The sequence below is a fragment of the Strix aluco genome, chromosome 4 (genome assembly GCF_031877795.1).
Source record: "Strix aluco isolate bStrAlu1 chromosome 4, bStrAlu1.hap1, whole genome shotgun sequence".
NCBI lineage: Eukaryota > Metazoa > Chordata > Aves > Strigiformes > Strigidae > Strix > Strix aluco.
The window spans coordinates 120,632,579-120,656,512 of NC_133934.1; the positions used below are offsets into that span (position 1 = coordinate 120,632,579).

A 23,934-nucleotide genomic window follows, 5' to 3' on the forward strand; every position below is an offset into this window, starting at 1 on the left:
AATATATAATGGGAGATGTGGTCTCTTGAAACTTCTGACTTCTATAAACAGCACCCTAATTTTAGCTCTAAGTGTTGATAATTGGGATGAATCCTCTGGCTCCATGTGCTGAGCCAAGTGTCTTTCTGCCCTCTGTCTCCCTATGCTGGTAAAAATTGAGTAAACACACACCCAGGGCTCAGTTCTCAGCTGCAGGTAAAGGACCCTTGAGAGCTTTTCTAGACAAGTATTAATTTGTCACAGCTGGAATACTGGTTCAAAGTTGTTTGGTAAGTCATTTTCTGTGCAGGTAGTAAAACAATGAGGAAACTTGACTTGGCAGATAGAACAGGGCAAGCTTGAATTATTCTTTTTACGTAGCCTGTGACCAAAGGCACATCTACTGTGGCTACCTATATAAAAATACTGGAGAATGCAGCCATGCCTTAGCAGTACTTTATTGTGCACATTTACATGTTCTCTGAATTAGTGTATCATAGGCTCTTGAAATCACCACATTCATGTAGCAAATTCTTCAACAATAATACCCTTTCACTTTTCACCACAATATATACAGTTAATGCTAACCTGTGGTAAAAGCAAGTTACAGCACTGCAGAAATGGATATATAAATTATACACAGAACTTGTACATGAAGAATTAATCAAGTTGCATACTGTTAAATGGGAGAAAATTACAAGAAATATGGCTAAAACTTAAAATGGGAAATTCAAAATATACTTTTGGTATATAAAATCATGTACAATTAAAATTCCAGTGAAGTGCCTTTTTTTTTTTTTTGCTTGAAACTACAATGTAGTGGAATAGGTTATTGCATAACTTGCCTTGGCAACAGATGTAGGCTGCCAAGAACACAGAAACTGTCCTCAAATAAGCTATTGCCTTTCTTAAATCCTCCTCTAAACCTCATTTCTTTCTTCTCCTTGCCTTAGCATCTACACAACCCTCTTTCTACTTCTATCCAGTCCTTCATATTTTCTTCTAGACTGACTCAGGCAGACTTCAAAAGACACTGTATAAGCCTTACCGGACTCTTACCCTTTTCAACTATTGCACTTTCATCCATGCAGACATACAAATCCCTTAAGCTGCTGCAAGTTCAGTACTAACTGTTTTGCCCAGGATGGACAAGGTCGGGTGGTTAGTAGGGGAACCTTTACATTAGTAGAGGTAACACTGGTGCTGTAGGCTGAATAATAAGAAAATAAACACCAAGTGAAATATGTGTAGGGATTTTGAGAAGTGTACAGATACTGTTGTTTTGTTAGTTCTCTAGCTCAATTCTAAACGCAAATAATACTAGATGCTAGACTGTGTAAAGCTTTTGTTGGGGTTGTCTAGGATTTAAATGTACAGTGTGTTACCACTTAAAATCCTAGCCTTCATCAAGCTTTGGTGACTACTTAATTATGCATGTAATAGGTGAAGGTCTTGTGTCCTAGAACCCAAAGAGTGGATCAGTAATGAGAACTCAACATTCACTGGTATCGAATAAAATACCCAAAATCCTGACGTGGGACAGTTACTGTGGGGTTGGAGCAAACTGGACAGTGTATCTGCACTCTGCAAATGACACCTCTGAACATTGAACACAAGAAAGCTCCTACCACCGAACTTGAACTTAAAACACCGCTTTAGACGATAGCTGGCGTGACACTGCAGGTAGTGGAGGTACCGCTCTCCTCATCAGTGGTGGGTCACATAAAAACAATCCTCATTTACAAACTGCAGATCTTGAAAACTCTGGATGCTGTCCGTTTAACAAGAGAAAGCACCATTAAAACTAAATATCATAGTTTTATTTCTCTGTGTGAAATGATCAAAAGTGATGGCTCCAGTGTATGTTTTGTTTCCAGTTACCAGCATGGTATTGCACTGTTGTACAACTGGATTCAAGCAAGGGTTCGCTGTCTAGGTTTTATTCGTGGATATAGCTGCAAAAACAGAATAAAAACATCAGGCTTTGCATGGTTGATACCAAGTTAAATATAAATCAGTTAAATTATAACCAAGGGGTACTTTTTAACAAGTATTGAGTGATGAAGTGTTTTGGGGGGTGAGGTTTTTGTAAGCTACAGCTTGTTCTTAGGTAGCTTCTGGAAAAATTAAACCAGGAGCGGCAGGAGGCCAAGGGCTGACTTCTTCCTGCCAACAGCAGCAAAACTGATGCTCTGAAAGTGACTTGGTTCATTTAGCTCAAGATCCCAGACCAGACCAAAGTATGTTTTTACATGAGTACAAGAATTCCCTGTCGAGAGGGAATATTTCCTGCTCTATATGGTTTTCTTACACATTTTGTCCTCTCTATCTCTCTACTTAGGAGCCTCACATGCCTGGTCCCTCGTGATAGCAGTATTTCATTTGACTGAGAGCAGCATGAACAACTTGCCTACAGTTGTCAGCTTCAAGGCTCTTTCCTGTTTTAAATTTGTACATACCTATATGCTGCTTATCTTGTGCCAGGTATTAAAAACCTTCCCGAAGAACTACCCAGGCCAAAGCCTCAAGCTGCCCAATAGAGCCACTGCACTTTACAGAGGGGCCCTATATTTAGCCAAGGGGAAAAAATATTAGAGCATAAATGGTACTAAATATACTAACTTGCCAAATGAAACCCAGCACTAATTTAACAATAGCCTCTTCTTTTTGTTTACAATGCCACAGAGGCCAGAGAGAATAAGGATAATCTGCTTTGTACCACTTCATAGCAGTGTATCCAGATGATGCACAGAGAGATTCTGACCAAAGATCCATCTTGTGTTCTTACTTCAGGAGGAAGTGAAAAATAGAAGAGAAGGCAACTTAAGAACTTACCCCAAGAAGATTTTTAGGCACATAGCCTTCTTTGTCATTGAGGCGGGCCCACCACCACTCTGTTTCATTGTCATCCTTGCGTCTTAGAATAGTAATGGCATCGCCCTCGTGGAATGACAACTCGTCATTATTCTGGGCTTCATAATCCCACAGAGCGTACACCACCCCTTTATTCATCACACCCAACTTCTCTTGCACTCCTGTTAACAACAAATTAGAGAACACACTAGATGGTAAAATATCCTGGTTTTCCCTCTATGACTTCTAGTACGGACACTGTGACCCAAATATTAGTCTCTTACTAATAAAATTTCATGAACAATTTTCAGCACTTCCATGATTAAAATTTAAATGCATGATAAAACCAAATTTTACGGAATATTTTAAACCAAGTCAGAGCATGAGGGGTTTTTTAATTATATATGCAATAGAAGCTTTACAATCTCTTACTCACATGAGGATAAAAATAGTTTTACAAATGTGTGAGCAAAGCAGCCTTCTAGAACTGCTGCTGTATTTCACACAGGCCTGCTTTCTACAGCAGGCCTCACACAGTAACATTTGAAGCTTTTGAAAATCTGCAGTGTCAGGTATATAGAACCTTAATGAAGCTTATATGCTCCGATGTGAAGTAAAAATTTGTCTGCTCCATCAAGGTACTTTCCTTGTAAAATGTACCTTAGTAACTAAATACATTTCTGTAAGTTAATTATTCATAAAGTATATGCGTTTCTTCATGTGATCTACTAGAAATTTGTGCACCTGGAAGTTAAAGTATCTCTGTCAAGACACTTGACAACTGACTGTCAAAACCTCCCCATGGAAGCATTTCCTTGAAATTAAGCCAAATTAAACTTTAAAAATCTGTAACATTAGAAGGACTCTGTGAAGTAGCTCAAAGAACAGAAGAACTATGAGCAACATAGTGAAAAGACTATTTTGTTTTTAGCATTTTGAAAGACCAGGTAGGTGATGGGCAGTACTATCAAGCCTGGGGCCTAAACAGATGCTCCATGCAGATCAGAGACAAAAGGAATGAATTTCAGAAAAGCTAAAACAGTTTGTGAAGCATTGTCACAGCTTACCGTACAAGAACTGAGAACACTGAATATAACCTTCTTCCATCTCTTCGCACTTGTCTGCAGCAGTTTCTATATCACTTATAGTTGAAGCAAAAATAGCTGCCCCAGATTCAACCAGTAGTTTACAGAGATGAACACTATTGCAAGAAGCAGCACAATGCAAGGGTGTCCTGAAATAAAGCAAAAATGTACACCGAAAAAATAAACTTCCATGAATCCTAACTATTTTGTCTTGCAATATAAAGTTTAGCCTGTCTATTTTTAAAGGAAATTGTTCTTTACGTATGCATTGTCCAAAACCTGTCAAGTAACTGGAGTGGATCCCAGGATTTACCTGACTCCAGTAACATTATAAATTAGATACTAGCAAAAACGTCGATTTTCACAGCTTACAAAGCTGCTGGGTATAAAGCGTATTTTCCAATATGAAGAAACTTGACAGGTACAACAAAGGTGAGGGCAAAACAGATCAGCACAGCAAGGTTTCACATCCCCTCCAAACACTTCAGAAGTGCTACATCTACCTGTAAGGCTAGATTCAAGAACACCAAAATCTTAAACATTAACTTTTGTCATGTCTTATTTACAGTTTAATCATTTCAGCATCTGAACAAGAAATGCAACTATACCACTACGTAAAACCAAAATGTAGTAAAACTTTGTGATTTAAGTGTGCTTGCATGTGCGTTGAACACAGTGTAACCTTACACTTGAGTTCGTCACCACCCAGAGGTTAGAAAGTGCTCGTCTGCAGGGGGTAAAGGGGAAGGAAATTGTTCCCAAAACACATCTTGACTGAATTTTGAATGTGCCTCAAAGTAGTGTTTCTCCCAGACGCTAACTTAAAAATCTTGACACTTACCACCCATCACTATCTGCTGCGTTTACATTTACACCAAAATCAAGCAGGAACTTCACAATGTGGTGATGACCAGCACACACTGCGTTATGTAAAGGTGTAATTCCTTCATCATTTGGTTTACTGGGATCATCAACCTATTGAAAACATAAAAGAGTTAAGCACTTTTTTTTTTTCCCCTAAATATTTGAAGAGGCTGCCATTGTTCAGAAGCTCACCTCATATATGATTCGTTGTACAAGATCAAATTCTCCCTCCAAAGAAGCATCTAGGAGGAGGGCCAGCGGATTGAACTTCACTCTCAAACCATGGCCTGTTCTTTCTGAATTAGGTTTCTTCAAGTTGGTCCGTTTTATCTGAGTAGAGATGAAGGTTGGAAGGCATCATTTCGGGTTGCATAAGTATTACAAACAATTCAGTTATTCTTTGACTAGATTAAGAATCCCATCCTCCTTAAACGGTAATTAGAACTATAAATATTTCTACTATAACGTCTCTAAATAAAAGGCCTGCTATCTTACTGCATGTTACTCAGTTAAAAAAATGAAAAAGCATGCTAATATAATTTAGAAGTTTCTAATTAAAGGTAGTACAAGGAACAAAGTACTTAAGTCAATGGTTTGTGAGCACCACTATCTTAATTGTATCTAATATAAGCTGAATGTGCTTCTGTGGACTGAGACACTGTCAGAACTTTTGCTTAGACTAGAAAGCATGACACAATTAAGCCTGAGTCTCTACTCAGAGGAATCTTTGCCTTGAATTAGTGATAGTATCTGCTGTAGGTCAGTATGGACAAGAGTTTTGCTGTGGGAAGAAAAGTACAGACCGTGGAGCTATTTTACGTGACATTCTAGCTGGTACTATCAGAAGAAGCATTCTCAAGATCTGAAACCCATTTACATGTGTTTTGAGAATATTCTGAGTTATTCACATGTGCCCTTGACACTTTCCAGAAAAAAAAATTCTATTACTAATTTCAGCTTTTATAGAATGCTTTTAGTCTCTAGCACTGTAAGATCCATTTTCATCTATGCTCCTATTTAGTGTGGCTATTTCAGTTCAGAAAATAAACCTCTCACAGTATGCATTGTATATGTTCCTAGCATATTCCATTCTCCCAGAAGTATCCTGGCCCAGTGGTGCTCATGGAAAATGCATACAAGGCCCTGTGCACGCTGCCGTCAGATTGTCAGAGGAATGCAAGGTCCCTGCATGACTCAAAAAGTGGAGATATTCTTTGAAACCAATGTTAAAGTGAGTCACATCAACAAAAGGGAAAAAAACCCACAAAACAGTTTTCTCCCTATTTTCAATTCTCCATATGCTGTAGATTTTGGTAATGACAAATATTTAAAAGATTTTGGTGCAGCTGGAGGAGGGACTTTGAAAGCAATTCAAATTATGTCATAAGCCCATTAGAAAAACATTTCTGCTAAAGCAAGTCAGCTGTGTTGCTACTGGTGTTAGCCCTGGTCTCGCATCTCTCTGCTGAGAGGGGAAAAGGAGTGCGCTTCTCCCAGAACAGTTATTTCAGCTTGCTTGCAAATAAAAAGCTTCCCCCTGACATAGCTTACCCTTAGTTTCATACAAATATTTATCTTTGTAGGCCCCAGGAAATGAAAAAATATTTTCTAATGGAATCTCAGATTCCAGAATTAGTTCTACAACAAGAGTATACCCCCCAGAAAGTTCTACAACCTAAAGTACATACAGAACCTCCTGTTGCCTGTATGCATATTTTCCTTATTTAACAGCTACAGCAGTAAAGAAACTAATCCATCAGAATTCTCCTTGGACCCCCCGGGTTTTCTTTTCTTCTAGTATCATGAAACTTGAAGTGCAAACCATACAATTTAGCATAAGCTTACCACAGTTATGCTTAAACACACAGCTTATTCTACAGTTCACAAAACTGTTTTTTTGCTTTGTTACTTACTGGAGGAATTGGAGGAGGAAGAGCAGGTGGTAAAGGAGCTTCATCTTCTACTGGAGAACTGACCTCAGGCGTGGGACTGGATGACTGTTCAGTAGAAGGAACTATAGCAGGATTGTTGTTGTTATCTTCAGTTGTCTCAGATGTTTGATTTGTGGTTTCAGTGCTTACCAGTTCCTCAGTAGCAGGAGAAGGTAATTCATTATCATTGGCATCTGACGAAGGGGGTGGCTCATCAGGAAGAGGAACTGTAGGTTGCACAGAAATAGGTTCTTCAATATTGCCATTGGTACTAGCGTTACCATTATCAACATCAGCTAAGATGCCTATGAAGTCCTGTGGATTGCTTGGCTGATAAAAAGGAGCACTTTCTATTCCTCCAGCAAGAGTATTAAAGCGCTGATACAATAATTTTTGTATATTTGGTCCACTTGGGCCTTCTGGTTCAGTGATAGAACTACGCTTCTTTAACGGCCTAGGAGCATTGGCCAATTTTCTTCGCAGAGCTTCAAGGTCAGCGTCGCTTTGATATCGTAGGGGTGAATGCACAATTGGTGTGAGCTTAGTAGGACTGAGAGGACGAGGAATGTTTTCCACATTGCTATTTTCACTGGATGGGGGAGCATTTTCCAGCTCTTGATCTTTTTCAGAGACTTCAGTCTGAGGCTGAGATTGTGGCTGTGAGGAAGTCTGGGCAGGCAAAGAACCGTGAAGGAATGGCAAGGGTGAGGGAGAAGTCGAACCAGATTGTAATACAGGTTTTCCATACACTGAAGAAAAGAAAGATGGAAAACAGTGAAGAACTGTTCTCAAATTATGTAATAAAATACTTGCAAATAAACTGCATATGCCTCTGTTGCTACTTGTTTGACAGTAATACAGAAAGAAAAAAAAAAATCAAATTAATTATATTGGAACCTATCAAAACAGAAATACTCACCTGTTGGTGATGGTGATGCTTCTTACAATTATAAGCTACAAGTAACACCTGGCATGTTTTGCCTCTTTCATGAGGAAACCGTAAGAGGAGAAACACTCTCCTCTCCAGACACTTGTTTTTCTGAAAGTATTGGTAGAGTATCCAGACTGTATTGTTCTAATTGCATCTTATTTTAAATAAAAGGTAATTAAATGTATACTTATCACCCCAAAAATATATGGGATCATTTTTTTGCCATGCTGCATATGTAAAAATATCCTTCCTCTTCTCATGGATTTAAACAATTTTTTCAAATTGATATGGAAAGTAAACTAAGCCCAACAAGTAGATCTTAATAGTCAAAGGAAAAAAAATAAAGCAAAATATATTCTACCTGCTTTTACTGACTTATTTAAGGTATTGTATACAGCTTGTTGATAATTCTTTGGTGGTGTTGCTTGCTGAAGGTACATTGAGTAGATGGAACTGGAGTTCACTGTCTGTGGCCCTTTTCTGGGAGACTGAGGTCTTGATCCTTTATCAGCTAGGAAAGGTCTGATTGCCACAGTTAAAGGGAGTTCTGGCCTGCCATCTCCTCCTGGAAACAAGGGGGGACCGGAAGGTTGATACGTAGGGCTGGGAGGTACAGAAATTCTCTGCTGAATCTGTTGTGAAGAACTGGGCTGATGTACATTGCTTGGCGGCGGAAGTGGAACAGGTCTTTGCCGATTTGTTATACTGGTGCCAGGTCTGGGCAGGCTGCCATCCTTCCTTCTCTCTAGAGAATTTGTAGAACCTGTTCCTAAGGGAACTGGACTTGGATATGTCCCATAGTTTTGAGGCAACTGCTTGCTTACACCAGGAACTGTTGGTGGCACCTTCCCCAGGTCAAGACCCTATGTAAGAACAATAAATGGTATATACCATTTAATTAAATAAAATACGTGTGAGCAAGAATATTCCTCATTCAATGTACTAAGAATCTTGTGTGACAGCAAAGGAGTCGATATAAACAATTTGTGTTCCTTAATCACTAGATATGATTCTACCTGAGTTTCACAACATCTCATCATACATCAGACAGAGGCCACTGTTTAAAAGCATCTTCAGCTACAATACATTAATTTGAATCCAAACTATTTACATACTTTCAAAGCCTGAATAACTTGTTCTAGGTTCTGGATGTCAGTATCTAGTTGATAATGTACTTGATAATATATAGTGTGATAACAGAGTTTACCAAAACTATTTAAAGACAAGTCCTTATTTTTTCAAGATTACAGTCTTAAAGCATTTATAAAGTACTAGAACAACAGTGCAGACAGACAACATGAGTGGACTCACTCAAGGATGGATTTAATGACGATTTTTGTCATTAAACACACACTTGAAAAAGTGATCATCTACACCAAGGAAAAAGAGTAATGAAGATTTTGATTAGAAAAATAGGAAGGTGGAAGAGATGATTAGGAGAAGCAAAAGGAGGGAAAAGGGGAGACCAGATACGTAAAAGAACAGGAAGGAATAGGAACTACTGAAGTTGAAAAAAATATATAAATTGTAATGTGGTAAGAACACAAAGGAACAGGAGGAATGCAAAGGTAATTTTCTTTATGATTTTTTAAATAATCATCATCAGGGAAATGGAATGAAGTGAATTCATTTATGGAAGCCAAAGGTTCATAATTTCAGCAAAACAAATCTATAAATATATCACACATGAAACCCACCAGCTTATCAGTACTTCCTAATACTGAAGTTGGCAAAGGCTGGCTGGATATAGTTCCTTGTTTTAAAGCAGTATCCATGCTCGATTCTTTCCAGTCTGTGTTGGAGATCTGAGGGGGTTTTACCACAGGGGTTGTGCTCTGTTTAAGCATTGGCCAATTTCCATCATTAGCTTGAAAACAGACAAAAATACTATATTTAAGATAATCCACACCACCACTGTAAACAAGCAAAACAACACGTGAAATGGAATAACTTAATTACAACAGGATTAATTTTATTTCAGAAATGAGATAAATCACTATTAGTGTTTGATTCGGAAGTTGATACTGAAAGTCCAATCACTGCATATAATATGCTGTTTGTTACCCTTTGACACATTCAAATTGCATTGAAAATTTCTATAGAAAGAGAGATGGTTAAAATTTTGGTTTGAGCATTGCATATTCTGCTATTAAAAGGCAAACAAGTTCAGAGCAAAAATCCTTATAGAAACATTTCATCAAAATATTTCTTTTGGTACTATCAGAGACACTGTCAAATTATGCTAAATGCTAAGTCTATGTAAGCTCTGAGTGGACTTACTCCAAATTTAAACTATGGTTACTAGATTCATTCACTCATAACAGGGTGTAAAAACTTTCAACAGTGGGGTGGAACAAAAGCATACATTCCTTTGCTGGAAGTGGCAGTTAACTTACCTTTTGTTTTTCCTCAACATACTCACCTAACTAGAATTGCCCCACTGATTTAATGTTAAAAAAATTTATAAAGTCAGCTGACAACTTCAACTTCCAGCATCAAGATACAAGTCATGGGCTTTTATCTTCTTCATATGCAAAAAAACCATACATAGCTACACATAAACTCAGGCAACAAATCCTTAACGAAGTCCTAGATGCATTGATATGTTGCTTTATTAACTGTGTGAGACTATTTAGTTTCTGTTCTCTTAAGTAAGCAAGAGAGTTTAAATATATATATTTAAACATATATATTATATATAAATATAATATATATTATATAATATTATATAATGTTATCTATAAAATATATATAAATAAATAATATATATTAAATAACCTGAAAATTATATCGGGTTTATAGTAACTAAATAGATCCCTGGTTAGATCCTAAGGCTTTGATTTGCCTTTAAAAGATTAAACTTCAGGTTTCTCTTACTCTAAGGGAGACCAGAGATCATTTCTCCTTCCCTATTGCCTGTAATTATCTCAGTGGAGCACTCAGGATCAGTTAAGATGACATGCAACACATAACTAACTTTACTAGACGATAACAGCTAAAATGGAGTGGGGTTCGTGTGTGTGTGGAGACTTACTGAGATTTTTGGATCCCATAGTAAGACAATATCAAATGAATCAGGTGTTTAATGGAAAAGTTTCCCATTTCATTTCAGTTTTAAGCCCCTAGAAAACAGAATCAGCAAGGCTATTTCTAGAATTCTTTGCCAGCCTCTGTCTAGTATAGCAGACAATCTAAGAATAAGCTGCATGGGAACATTCTAATCACAGTGAATTTAACATCACCACAGTATTCTCTATCCAGGAGCCTTACCCTCTTTATTGAGTATCTGTTTTCTTCGCACCCATGGAAATGACAGCCTGAAGATTTCTTGACAATTACCATTCAATGTTTTCATTATATGAGTGCAAATTCACTCTATTAGCTCATAAACCTATTTGTAGGCTTGTTAAAATAATACCACTTTGAAGTGAGCAAAAGAAAAGTTATACTTCTTGCATTTAAGATAACATACTAGTTATTTTTTGATTGGTGCAAACCATTCCTTAATATTACACACACTATATTGTATTAAACTTTCAAATTCAGATCAACTGTGTTTGAATTCTGAGAAAGAATTTCTTTGGAGCAAGAGTATTTTTGTGGTTGGTCATTAAAACAGGGCTAACACTTGCATATTTTTACGCTGAGAATATAGTATATAGTCCAGAAATCACTTTTAACATTTGCAAACTGCCAGGAAGTAATGAGGTCCAGCCTTAGTACTGGCAACATCCAAGAACTAGACATGTGGGGTTTTCTGTTTGTTTTTATTCTTAATCACCTGGTTATCAAGAGCAAGAGCAAGACCATCAAAGATGACTGTCTAAACACTCTGACCCTAAATAATGGCAAATTTTCCACGTAGGCACTGGATTAACATTTATGGTTCAGCAAAACTTTTGTTTTGAAGATCAGTAAAAGGTGTTATAACTGATTCATGCTAAACATGAAAGCATCTTTAGCCGTAAATTTAGCTATTAAGAAAGTACATACAGAAACAGAAGTCCCGAAGAATTTAATTATCTTACCTGCAAATACAAGCCCATACTCTTCTATTAGAAAGATAGTTATACAAAAACTTCATGTAATCCTTTGAATTCCAAACATTAGCATGTTCATCCCCAGATTCTGAGGTAACAGACTGGAAGTAAATTCAGACTCTCTCTCCTCTAAGTTCTCTGTTTCAATTCTACTTCTATAAACATCAGAATGTAACTGTTCCCACCTTCGTGTCCTTCGTATTACAATCTGTCAGACTTGCCAACTACCACGCATTTTTTATGAGAGTACCTCTCGCACTCCTACAAGCCAAACTGAATCTCGTGCACTTAACTAAGCTGCTGTTGCAATCTGCAACTGCAGTGTACGGCACCAGAGCCTGCACGATAGGTGCTAAGAGGAGGCAACCAGACAGCGTCTGCCTTCTGCTATCTTTGGTTAGACTGAACAGGACCCAGACACTCTTGCCCATCTGATTGGCAACACCCTTCTCACAAGCCCTCACTACCTCCTGCTCCCGAGCCACCCCAAAGCCATTTCAGCCAACTGGCTTCACTTTCTCCTTCAAACATACCCCACTGTCTGCTGCTTGTAAGACTGCCTAACACGCAGTGCATTTCAACTCTCACCAGTCCATTGTACATTTACATAAGTAAGACAGTGACATGCAGACACAACAGGTTTTGTGCATTTTCTCTGACTACCTAAAAAGTTTTGTAGATCTGAATCCTGGATGCTTACTACAACAATTGAAGCGCAAGCCAAGTATAATGTTTTTGTCCAATGGAAGTCAGCAAGATTCTTGCTATTGACTTGAACAGAGTGAGCTTTTATCCCAACTCTGGGGCCAGTGCAACGTGGAAACTCAAAGTTTCCCACAAAGTAACACAAGCTAAACCTGTATGTAATGCATCTCTCTAATCTGAGATATACTAAAACAAGCTTTGGTGATTATCATGAATTTTCTAATAACAATTAGAAAATTTCAAGGTTTTTCAATGAAGAAAACTCATCCCTAGTACACTACTCCAGTATTCCAGGGATGAATTTGCTGCAAATCTGTTTCCTTCAAAGACGAAAAGCAACTGCTCAACAATTTTACATTTCAACAGCATCTTCTGCATGCCAGACCACAACCCAAGTTCTAAAGATGCTGTTTAATATGCATCTGTATGCAAGAGCTCAGATGTCCATATTAAAAACTGAGTTCTTAGCTAGCCAGAGATGATCTACGGACTCACAGTGCTGGGTGTCAAAGAGAGTAGGTGCCAGGCGGATGACATTGTGAACAGCAGACTGAAGAGAAGTGGGAGGTGACAGAATAGGATCCACTATTATGTCTAAATCAGAAACCTTCCAGGTGTCTGGAGATTTTTTCACACACCCACAGTCTGTCTCTACCGGACACACCAAGGCAGATCCAGTTACACAGAAAAAGAAAGAAAAAAAAGTGGTGGAAAAATTATAACAATGACAATGGCGAAATCAGAACAGGAACACTCAGATAATGAGAAATAAAAGCACGACAGTTGAAAAAAAATTCTCTATGTCTTTTCTTCCTGAGAGCATATAAGCTTCTCCTTACATAAATCTATCTTACAAAACTTTATTCAAGTACGTCCAGAGTAATAAACACAAAATCCTACGACAGAATAATTACTTTTATAAAATCAAAGTTATCATTCAGAAGTCTTGTAACCTCCTGAGGGAGGTGTAGAAGTGAGTATGCCTATCTTCTGAGGTTGATATTTACAAAATAGTGAATTATTTTTGGTTGGTGAAGTTATGAACTGTCCTTTCCCATATGTGGAAGAGGAATCCACATGTCTGAAAACAAAACTCTTGCATATCTGTCACTTCACCCCACGATTAAGTCATTGCATATTCTTAAGAGTTTTCCATAAAACCACAGTGGTGGGGTTTGTACAGCCTTTGAATTAAAAAGGTATTGTTAAATCACTAATATGAATGGAAAAGACTGGTGGGGTTTTTTTTCAAGTTCTGTTTAGATAGCTTCACTTCATGACCTTGGGGTCCATGATTCTTTCCTACACAGAGGTTCAGATTGTCTTCCCTCCATCTCTTCTTCCCCACCTGGAAGCATGCTGCAAGCTTTGCTGGAGTATTCAGTTTTAAGTACTGGAACATATGCAAATACTGCAGAAGCTTTGCTTTAGTGGTCACTGCTTATCTCATTTTTAGATCTCTCCTAGGAGACCAGGTAAACTAAGTCCTGTGGTTCAACCAATGGGATCAGGCATTTTTATATTATGGGTGTTTTCGTAGCTAAACTCTTCTTAAGAATTCTGATTTTGCTAAGATGTGAGCAGAGAGGTGAGCTTTGCCAGAATAAGAACTTAGGGCACAAATACCACGACCTGCTTCCTTCAGTCTCCAACATAAGGTTAAAAAAAAAAAAAAATTTTATAATGTAGATGGAATTATTAATTATGGGAGACATGGGAGCCAATTTTGGAGAATTTCTGGGGACTACTCTGAAGGGCCAGCTCCTTCACTGATGAAGGCAGAAACAAGTAAACAGCATCAGTGCTAAGGTTATTCCATTTCAGAAATTCTTCAAGCACCACAAATTCTCATATCTCAGTTGGAGCAAAACTCTCCCATAGTTTTATTCTATTTTCCTATTTAGTCTCCTTCTGAGAAATAATATGCTTTTTACTCGTTCACTAGCTTTGTTTTACTTGTCAAAAAGCAACAGACTGTAAGTAGTTTATAACATAGTTTGCCACAAAGTTGATTTCATTATTATATTCAAACACACAAACTAAGCGAAAAGCTATTAAAGACAGAACTTAGAATCTGTGGAGGAACATGTGCTCCTTTTAGCAGTGTACTAGCTATTGAAATTTCAAAGAAAACACTCAGTCTCCTAAGAAAAAAGTCATGGAAAGAGGCAAAAAATGCCTCATATCAAATGAGTAATTCACAGAACAGTATCAAGACATCTAAAACTTGCCCCTTCCACTACAGAGATTATGCCAACACTGTCTCCTAAGATTACTCTTTTTCTTTATTAGTCTTTCCCAAATCATGTGTATTAATAAACACCACACTTAAGTACTTACCAGATTTTGATCTTCCATGTGTTGAGCTAGAAGCAATGGTGAGAGACTGTGGTTTAACTGGATCTACTGGTACAGCGTAAGTGCCAGCACTTGGAACTTGGATGTAAGGTCCTACTGCTGCCACCCTTCCTGAAGCACTCAACGATGACTGGGGTGATGAAGTTCCATTAATACGATTCAACTAAAAAAAATCAGACGAATTGAAATGTGAGCTTCCATTTAATCTAGGCATTTGTGCACGAACAGGATCTAAATTTAATTATCTAGAACCATGCACTGTAGCTAAGTCACCTTAATAATTAAGTCATTATACACCATGCCTCTGCAAAAAATAAAAAGTAGTAGAAAGTACAAATTTGATTCCCTAAAATCAACACCTCAAAAATTAAATTTCTCAGCCACAGTACATACATTTGTTGTAGAAACCTTTATCTGTGTAAGGTCTCTTTCACTGTGCCTTTCTTAGGCAAACAGACTAAAATGAGTTCTTAAATGATCAAACATGTATGGGCTTTTTTTAAAAAGCAATACCTCCTGCCAGGAATACATATGGAGATCCAGAATTGAACTCTCTAGTTCTTAGATAAATGGTCTACTGTGCAACTGAATTCTTTCCAAAGTTCCAGAGAGCTATTAAGACTAACTTTCCAGACCATTTATATTTGTATCAATTTTCCATATTGGAAGATCAATATTTTATAAAAACAAACTTTTTATGCTTACATGCTTTGAAACACAGCTCATGATCACATATTCCTTCCTAGAAATATAAACTACTACAATCTTTAATATAGTATGGTCTGTGCCGTAAAGAAAAATAAAAGGAAACACATTCTGTCTAACAGTTTTCTGGTATCTATGGAAAACCTTAAAATAGTTTTAAGAAGCCTGCTACTTTTAAAATAGGTTCTTTAGACGTAATTGTATTACTCAGCTGGGAAAAAGTGAGGTTCTATGTGGTTTTTATAGGCTCTTGATAAACTGAAGTGTGGCCCTTTTAACAGTTTATCTTACAGGAATGTTTTCTTTTTGACGTGCCTCAACTTTTTTCTTGTATAGTCGTTCACGCAGCTCATTGATTCGTTTGTCCATCATAGCCACCTCCATATTGCGTTTGTTTAAGAGTTCTTTCTGCTGCTGAAGCTTGGAGTTCTGCTCCTGGTTAAGCCTGTTACGAATCTTTGGGGGCAAAAAAAAAAAGCGCACTTGTTAGAACAGTTATTTCATTCTGTCGTCAAGTTGTTTTTTAATACAGTGTTAAAAAACCCAAAGCAATTTGTACCAGCAACTTGCTCTGATGTCTCTAATGTTAGGCTTCCACATAGCCTGTCAAATTAGCATTTGCAACCATGAACAACTCTTAAAAGAGAACAGCAAAAGGATGTCCTAATAAACTAGCGGATACCTATTAAATACATGTAGACTGCATCCCATTTATAGCAAATGGACTGAAGAATTAGGCATAAAGACATTTCAAAACTGAATTCCACTGTGAAAAATTAAGTCATAGAAAATGTTTGTTGAAAGTTATGTTGAAACAAGACAGTATGACTATCATGAAAACTAAGTGATATAAAACTTGTAACAAAAATTACGCTGTTGAATGTGTTTCCAGTTCCACATGAAAGTTCTTGATGTCTGGATGGGAGGTTAACTGAACTGCTAGTGCAAGGACTGGGCACTGATTTTCCTCTCTACATGGGAATTAAACCGAAGCCTTCACAGCAGGTTTCCAGTAGATCAGGGGATTGATTACCTTTATGGTTTAAATCAACCATGACAGTCTTTATAATAATTTCTCTTGCTTTCCCATTGGCATTTTTTCATACCTTCAAAGTCTGACAGTATTGTCTCAGTGTTCCAATTTTCATGGTAATGTTACATGCAAAAAAAACCTGAGGCAAATTTAAGTCTTGATAAACATGTATGGGATCATTGTGAAGCACAAGAGAGAAATCTTAATTTATTGAGCATCTTTGCACTTAGAAATACTCGAAAAGGCATACATGCCTTGTATAAATAGGGAAAGGGTAAAAAGAGGGAAAAACAGCCCTTATTCCTAATTCATGAAAACATGTGATGGATTAATTGGTATGTTGTATTTGCTCATGTAAAGAAATGAGTGAGACTAATTTTGAAATAGTAAATATATACTAGAGCTGTTGCCTTGATCACAATAAATTACATGAGTAAATTAAAAAAGCCCTCAAATCCTGATACACTGGCACACAATTAAGTATTCCATAACTTTTAAACATGAAAGCTGGACAAAATTTCAATGTAAATTGAATATTTAATTAATCATTCAAGAACTACACTTCAGATGTAACAATCTTCTTCAAGGAAAATATATGATAGTGATACAGAGAATACTGTGTGATATACTGCAGCTATAGTGCACTATAGTGCAGTGACTACAGTGCAGCTTATATTTTCGATGATTCTGTTAAAATGTTAATTCTTATGTATTTTGTTCATTTACATCAGACATAGCTGTATTTTCACAATGTATTTTAAATTTACTTTCAGTCACTGTCCAGTCATGTCTCCAACTTAAGATGACATCTAAGTGAGCTTGCCACACCCAGTTCTTTGCAAAATAGAACACTACTGAAATGAATTTAAAAAAAAATTTTTTTGAGACAGATAAATACTAGATTATGTCAACATTCAGTATTGAAGTATTAGGGGCTGAGAAATGCCCTTCAGAACACTTGCACACTTTGTATCATGATCTGTAAGAGCAACAACAAAACCAGTTTTTAAAAGCTAATGAAAATCTGTTTTCAGGAGGGTTATACACTCACTACAATCTCACGTATTAACAGCATTCTAATACACCAGTTTTATGAGATGTCACAGAACCAAATGGCCACCCATAGGAGCAATAATAAAACTTTAAAATCTACAGCTATCATCCGAACAGCATGTCTCTGTTGCTTACCTGTAGCTCTTGATACAACTTTTTTAATTCTACTGCAGCAGGTCCCGTCATTTGTCCATTGTAAGACTGAAACCCATTAAGCTTCCCTTTCCTTAAATCCTCCAGTTGCTGAGTAAGTTGATCCACTTTTAACACTGCAGCCTGGAGCTCCTGCTGCTTTTCCTGGAACATGGCACTTATATGCTCAATTTCAGTTGCTAAAATTAGCAAGATAAAAATAACAAAAAACAATGAAGTAAAGCAGCTGTTAATTTTTTAATTCTATGGGTATTGAGAAATACAACACATTAGTTTTACATCTAGTATATGCATGCACATATAAAATATTTATGTGTTGGGAATTTGCTACCAGTCATAGTATTTCCTAATGGAGAATAGACTTATTCTGACTTCATGCCTGACTATATAAAACGAACAAAAATTTATGTCATATATGAATTTCATAGAAACACAGCACCCTCTGTAAGACAAAAGACATTCTATCTGAAATCCTGCTTCAATGCTGTATTTGCTAGTCAATATTCGCTAGTCATGCAGTGACTAATAAATTAAGTTAAATAAATTACTTTAAAATTCCACATACACAGATTGCCATTCATGATCTTGCTGTAGTCCACTTGTCCTCTCATGGCACGGATTTTTTTCAACTTTGTCTCCTGGGTTTCAACACGTTCTTTAAGTTTTTGAAGCTTTTCACTCTCAGAAACAGACTGCTGCTGACGCCGTTCTTGCTGCTTCAGGTAACGCAAACGTTGTTCCTGACAAAATGAGGTTTTAGACAAGAGGTGCCTGTTACCCATTTATTTTAAAAAAAGTTAACTTAGAAAAACCCATCACTATGATCAGTGGGTTCTTTATTTCCAGAAATCAGAAAAAGTTTATCTAGTTAAAATATGTATCAGTCCTCCTAGAACAACTCTTAACATTGTTAACAAATCTGTTTTAGAGCAGAGATTCATGATTTTTTAGACCAGATATCAAATTTACATATATGTGCAAATACAGCCCTAGCCTGAACGCTCAAAGTCATCTGTGAAGCTTCCTCTAGCATTTGTTTTCTGACACTATTAACACTTTTCCTGCTGTTGCAAAATGACCTTCCAATGCTGTTATCCAGCTTCCCAAAGACGACAAAATATGTCCAACAGACCATTTTAAACAAGCTGACCTACTGTAAGATAATGTTCCAGTTCTAAATAACAGTCTTTCTGCTTGGCACACAAGGAAAATGTTTCTTTTTCTACATTATTTCCATCAAGAAAGAACAGCAGAATTGACAGGTTGATTCCTAGGTACTCCAAGCATCCAATGCATGCTGTACATTATAACACCTACAACAACGTCAAAAACATTAAACCTACTCTCCACTCTGTAAACATACTTAGATTCCTACATCTTAGAGACTTTGGAAATGTAATACATGATTACATATGAAGTGGGCACATTCACACCACTATTACTATACTGGAGTGACTGAGCTTCTAATCATGAGCGTAGAGTCAAGCCTGGTCAACCACAGACCATGAAGTGGGACTCACAAAAGAGCCAAATAAAACCTAGCAGTATTTTGATAAAGACACATGACTTAGCTTGACATAGATTGTTAATAGTATCATTTACACTGAAATGTTGTATATTGGCTAGGTTAAAATTAACTTGGTAAAACAATGGGTTTCTCAAGCTATTTCTTGAGCTTATCTAGAAAGGATTAGTATGTTTTTCTGTATCCATGAAACTTATGCTTGTGTATGTTGAAGGAAATTTTATGATCTGTACACAATTACTACCTTAGCAACCAACATTTGCTGTTGATTTTCAATCTGCTGCTGTTGTCGGGCAGCCATATCTTGAAGTTCAGAAAGAGTGAGCTCAACGCGTGGATTCCCAACCTGCAGAAAACAAAATGTTACATTAATGCATTGACATATATTAAGTGCTCTGACAACAGAAGCTAAATCCCCTCTCCTCAGAGGAAGTCTAAAGTCTTCTTCCCAGTCCTCAGAGGAAGAGTAATGATGGACACCTATGAAAGGAGTAAGAAACCTCAGAGTAGAAATAAAGGACACAGACCATGCACATACCAGGGACAGAAAAAGCAAAAAGTGAAAAAGCAGATGAGACAAAACGAACAAGAGAAAAAGGCCCTTATACTACGTTTAACATTGCTCTGTTAAGATGTGGTAACACACGTGCAAGCAGGTATTTTAAGCAGTAATTGGAATCTGAAGCTTCTTTCTTTTCCTAACATTTTCAGTGTAACTGCCTTGGCAGCTCTAACCGGTAGGTAAATAATGCATTATTTACCTACTGCAGGACAAGACCACATGAGAGATAAAGGCTGTCACTAAGTTCACATCCAAAGATGGTGACATTTCCTGGCAGATTGGAGCATTTAAGGTAAGAATCTGTGAAAAACAGTCTGTACAAAGTGAAGAAAGTAAAGTTGATCCCCTTTGGATTAGTAAGTGGCTATTACTGAGTGAACTTTGAAGGAAAAGACAAGATATTAGTGGGGCTTTATCACTCCTTTTGCATTTCAAAATTAACAAATCATTTGCAGAATTGGGGTAGAGGGGCAATTACTGAAAAATATTTAAAATTTATACTGTGACTGTGTGAGACCAAATAAGTATTTTTAAAAATGAATGCAGTGTTTCAGTATACTCATAGTTATATCAACAAATATAATTTAAATCTATACATTAAATTACTTCAATCCAACCACTTTTTTCACTGTGCAATCACAAGAAAGTGTGCAGTGTAAGAAGACAAATTCCAGAAGCGGACACTTGACAAACACCTCTTTGCTGCTCAGAAAACCAAACTCCACAATCTTAGAAACACTTCCCCACCCCAATCAATCAAGCATCAGATTGTGGATCTGATCAAACCCAATCCCAGAGGAAAGCTGATTCAGATGCTCTGCTTTTCTGGGCCCACCCTACTGACTTCTAATTGCCTGTAGCAATCCTGTCCTACCTGTCCCCTGCAATACTTCAGTCTAACAAAAGTAAAATTCTCCGCTGACATCTTGTTGGTACCAAAGTATCTCAGCCACTTGGAAGGGCTTGTTTCATATTCCTAACATCAAATTCCTACTTAAGTAGTATCAGTTCTCCAACAAATGCATAATACAGAACTGTTTCTTTAAGCTTCAGGAAAGGAAAATATTTGTTTTAAAATAACTGATTTCTTTTTTTTTTTTTTTTTTTTTTTTTTTTGCTACCTGAACTCCAATTAACATTTCATGTTTCTGCATACAATTATTCAGGTAAGATATGCACCTCAAGGTCAGTCACTAAAATGAGCCAGATTTGGAACAGTAACTTTTACAGCTGCTGCGTCTTAGACGTGTGATATAGACATGTTGGATTAAAAGCTTTAAAGAAAGTTTTTGTCCCTCTTTGAGCATTTCCTACCGAGTAAGTTATGGAGAAAAATTATAATTCTTACTAGATACTACACCTGAAGCTCCCCTATCTAGTCAACAATAATGAAAACTCTTTATATTAGAGAATTAAAGAAAACCCCTATGTATTTATTTACAGTTATAGCTATATATAATAGTGGAATGAGAACAAAAGGTAAAATCCACCCAAAACACTAATTTTCTCTTTCAACACTTTGTTAGTGAACACAATAATTAAAAAAAAAGACTGAACTTAGTAGTGTGTACTTTTTTTATTAGTACGACTTAAGACACACAAGAGTCCTTCACAATATTCTTTAAAGCCAAGTAACTTGTATGCACTTGTGGCCACCAGCTAATAAATCAAAGAGAGACATTTTATTATTAATTATACACTGAGGGGCACTAATTGGGTAAGAAAGTAAGGAAGCTTTTCCAAGTGCCATCCACAGACCAAAATGTGCTCACTTGAGACAAGAAAATAACATGGAAACACCAGAGGCTGCTCCCAGAACATGATCAGGCTCTGCTGACTTCCTTTGCCATGACCTTCTTGACAGAAAAACCTAAACCTTTCCACACCTGCTTCTGCTGGACTCTGTAGGTAATTCTTAAAAGGTGCTCAGAATGGCCTGAAGGCTTTCCCCTGGATCACTGATTTTAAAACTAAAAAAGGTGGGGGGTGTGAATTGATAGTATTTTCTCAGTACACATATGCTCTGTTTCAAAAATACGTAACTTGCATCAGACTATGCAACATCTTCCCAGTACTTCCCTCCTTTCTGCTTTGATCATCAATTTAAGTTAACATTGATAGCTCATTTTATTTCCAGTAGTAATTTTCAGTATAACACTGTCCAGGAAATAGAGACACATTTTACTCTGCTAAGAAATCTTGTTAAAAATATATCCAGACTCAAAAAGTGCTATCTGTACAGGGGTTGTGCATATTTCAAGGTAAAAAAAGCCATTTCACTGAGTGAAAATTACAGATCTTCTAAATGAAAAATGTAACCTGGAATGCACAATGACAGTAAGAAACTGGTTTGTAGAAGTACCAAAAACAAAAAAACCAGCTTGATCCAAAAGCTCAGAATTTTTACTGCTTTAAATAAGCACATTTGAAAGTATATCTTATAATGCCTGAAAAAAAGTACTGCATTATTTTGTATTATGTAAATACGGAAGATTAATTATAAGATGAATGCAAATATTAGCTTCTCCTTGAAGAAGCTATTAGCTATCGTAAAATGTTCCGTTTAGAAAGTATAATGTCTAAAAAGCTTTTATACATGGCAAAGCACAAGAACATGGGAAACAGTGATAATTAAGCATTTAAATATAAATGCTCTATGAGAAATCTTTTAATGTTTACCTCACTGAATACCAGTAAATGTCCCTTTCACTTAAAATAACTACACTATACTTAGGAAAGAAAAGAAGAAGCAGTTGAGGAAACAAAGTTTTAAACCTGTAACTTCACTCGCAGTTTGTTCTTTTTCATCCACATGGCAAAAGCGGTAAATGGACCAAGCAGAATTCCTCTTCGACACCACGTCAATTATTTTCAGATATACTGTTGCTGATTTCAGGTCTTCAGAACAGGACAGCATAGTTTTTGAAACAGCATGGAAAACACTGAATCTTTCAGTTGCTGAGATCTAGTTGAATCAGTTTGTTTAGAACATTTCATATTAGTTGAGTCTGCTTGTAATAATCTGTATGCAAATGTCACCACAAAAAAAAAGTCTCCGTCCTTCTTCAGAACCTCAGGTTATGCACGGCAAAGAGAGCACTGCATTTTCTCAGTTCTTTAATGAGGTTGTTGGTTTCTCAGAGTCGTAAGTTTGTGCTGTTCATACTAGTTATTACAAATTTCATCCATGAAGTCACTCACCTCTCACTACAAACATGAGCCAATCACATTTACGGTCCAGACCTCCTCCTTTCTCCTGCAGCATGAGAAACCTACCTCCTGCAGAACTGCCTTCTGAAGGAGGTACTACAAAGCCACTACAAATTTCTACTCCTCCAGATTCCACAGATTCATTTGCTACACAGTGATACATCAAAGCAGACAGTTTTGCTGAATTGTAAATTTCTTTTCACTGATTCACAGAAGCATTTACACATAGAGATGAACTCCTAAATAAAATGCTATAAAGCAAACACTGCATTATTAGGCACTAAGGAAGTATTATGTATGTCTCATACAGACAAGAATGTTACACCTATATTCCCTAATTTCTTAATATTGACAAGAATCTTAAAAAAGTGTATTTATTTTGTTTAGCATGCACTTTAAAAGGTCATGATGAGAGACAGAATTTGTAATGAACTGGAGTTTCAGCTTCTGACATTACCCTCCTACTACAGGTTAATATTTTACCATTTGATAATTAATATTTTTGAGACGGGAGAGATGAATGGTACAGTAGTAATTAAATAGTTTAGAAACCAGTTTACAAGCAGCCTCAAAACAAGTAATACCGTAGACATTTAATTAAGAAAAGGAACCTCCTTTAATATTTAATTCTACACATTAATCTTGTCACTCTGAAAATTCATTTTCTTGTTCCTCCTTCCTTTCTTTCTACCCTCACACTGTGCTGTTCTGTCTATCATCACAAACTCCTCAGTCTACATGCTTCTGAGCTATTATGAAATGGCTTACTCATGGACAATCCACAATAGCAAATGAAAAATTGCACCTGAACTTGAAATATTTCTTTGACAAGCAGAGTGTACCATGGTCAAGACATGTAAGCAATAAGGACAGCCTGCAGTGGCTTTTTGCCTTTCCTCTCATCAGAAAACTGTCTTTTAAGAAGAATTATGTCAATATTAAAATAG

The 23,934-nt window shown here is 36.8% G+C and overlaps 1 protein-coding gene across 6 annotated transcripts in view; it reads right to left on the reverse strand.

Moving 5' to 3' along the window:
• Positions 1-421: 421 nt before the first annotated feature.
• The window catches only part of PPP1R13B (protein phosphatase 1 regulatory subunit 13B), a 70,043-nt gene continuing 46,530 nt past the window's right edge, over positions 422-23,934 (reverse strand). For 2 of the 6 annotated variants that reach the window (XM_074825218.1, XM_074825216.1), the window contains exons 5-18: positions 19,460-19,561; positions 18,256-18,430; positions 17,673-17,869; positions 15,743-15,907; positions 14,729-14,909; positions 12,884-13,039; positions 9,341-9,510; positions 8,005-8,506; positions 6,695-7,461; positions 4,974-5,111; positions 4,759-4,892; positions 3,900-4,066; positions 2,815-3,014; positions 422-1,934 (exon numbers count right to left, since the gene is read on the reverse strand). In XM_074825218.1, coding sequence (XP_074681319.1) covers positions 1,893-1,934; positions 2,815-3,014; positions 3,900-4,066; positions 4,759-4,892; positions 4,974-5,111; positions 6,695-7,461; positions 8,005-8,506; positions 9,341-9,510; positions 12,884-13,039; positions 14,729-14,909; positions 15,743-15,907; positions 17,673-17,869; positions 18,256-18,430; positions 19,460-19,561 — 3,096 coding nt within the window. In that variant the 3' untranslated portion in view covers positions 422-1,892. Of the gene's footprint in view, positions 1,935-2,814; positions 3,015-3,899; positions 4,067-4,758; positions 4,893-4,973; positions 5,112-6,694; positions 7,462-8,004; positions 8,507-9,340; positions 9,511-12,883; positions 13,040-14,728; positions 14,910-15,742; positions 15,908-17,672; positions 17,870-18,255; positions 18,431-19,459; positions 19,562-22,552; positions 22,864-23,934 lie in introns of those variants that run through there. The other 4 variants (XM_074825221.1, XM_074825217.1, XM_074825220.1 and 1 more) reach the window with 4 other exon arrangements.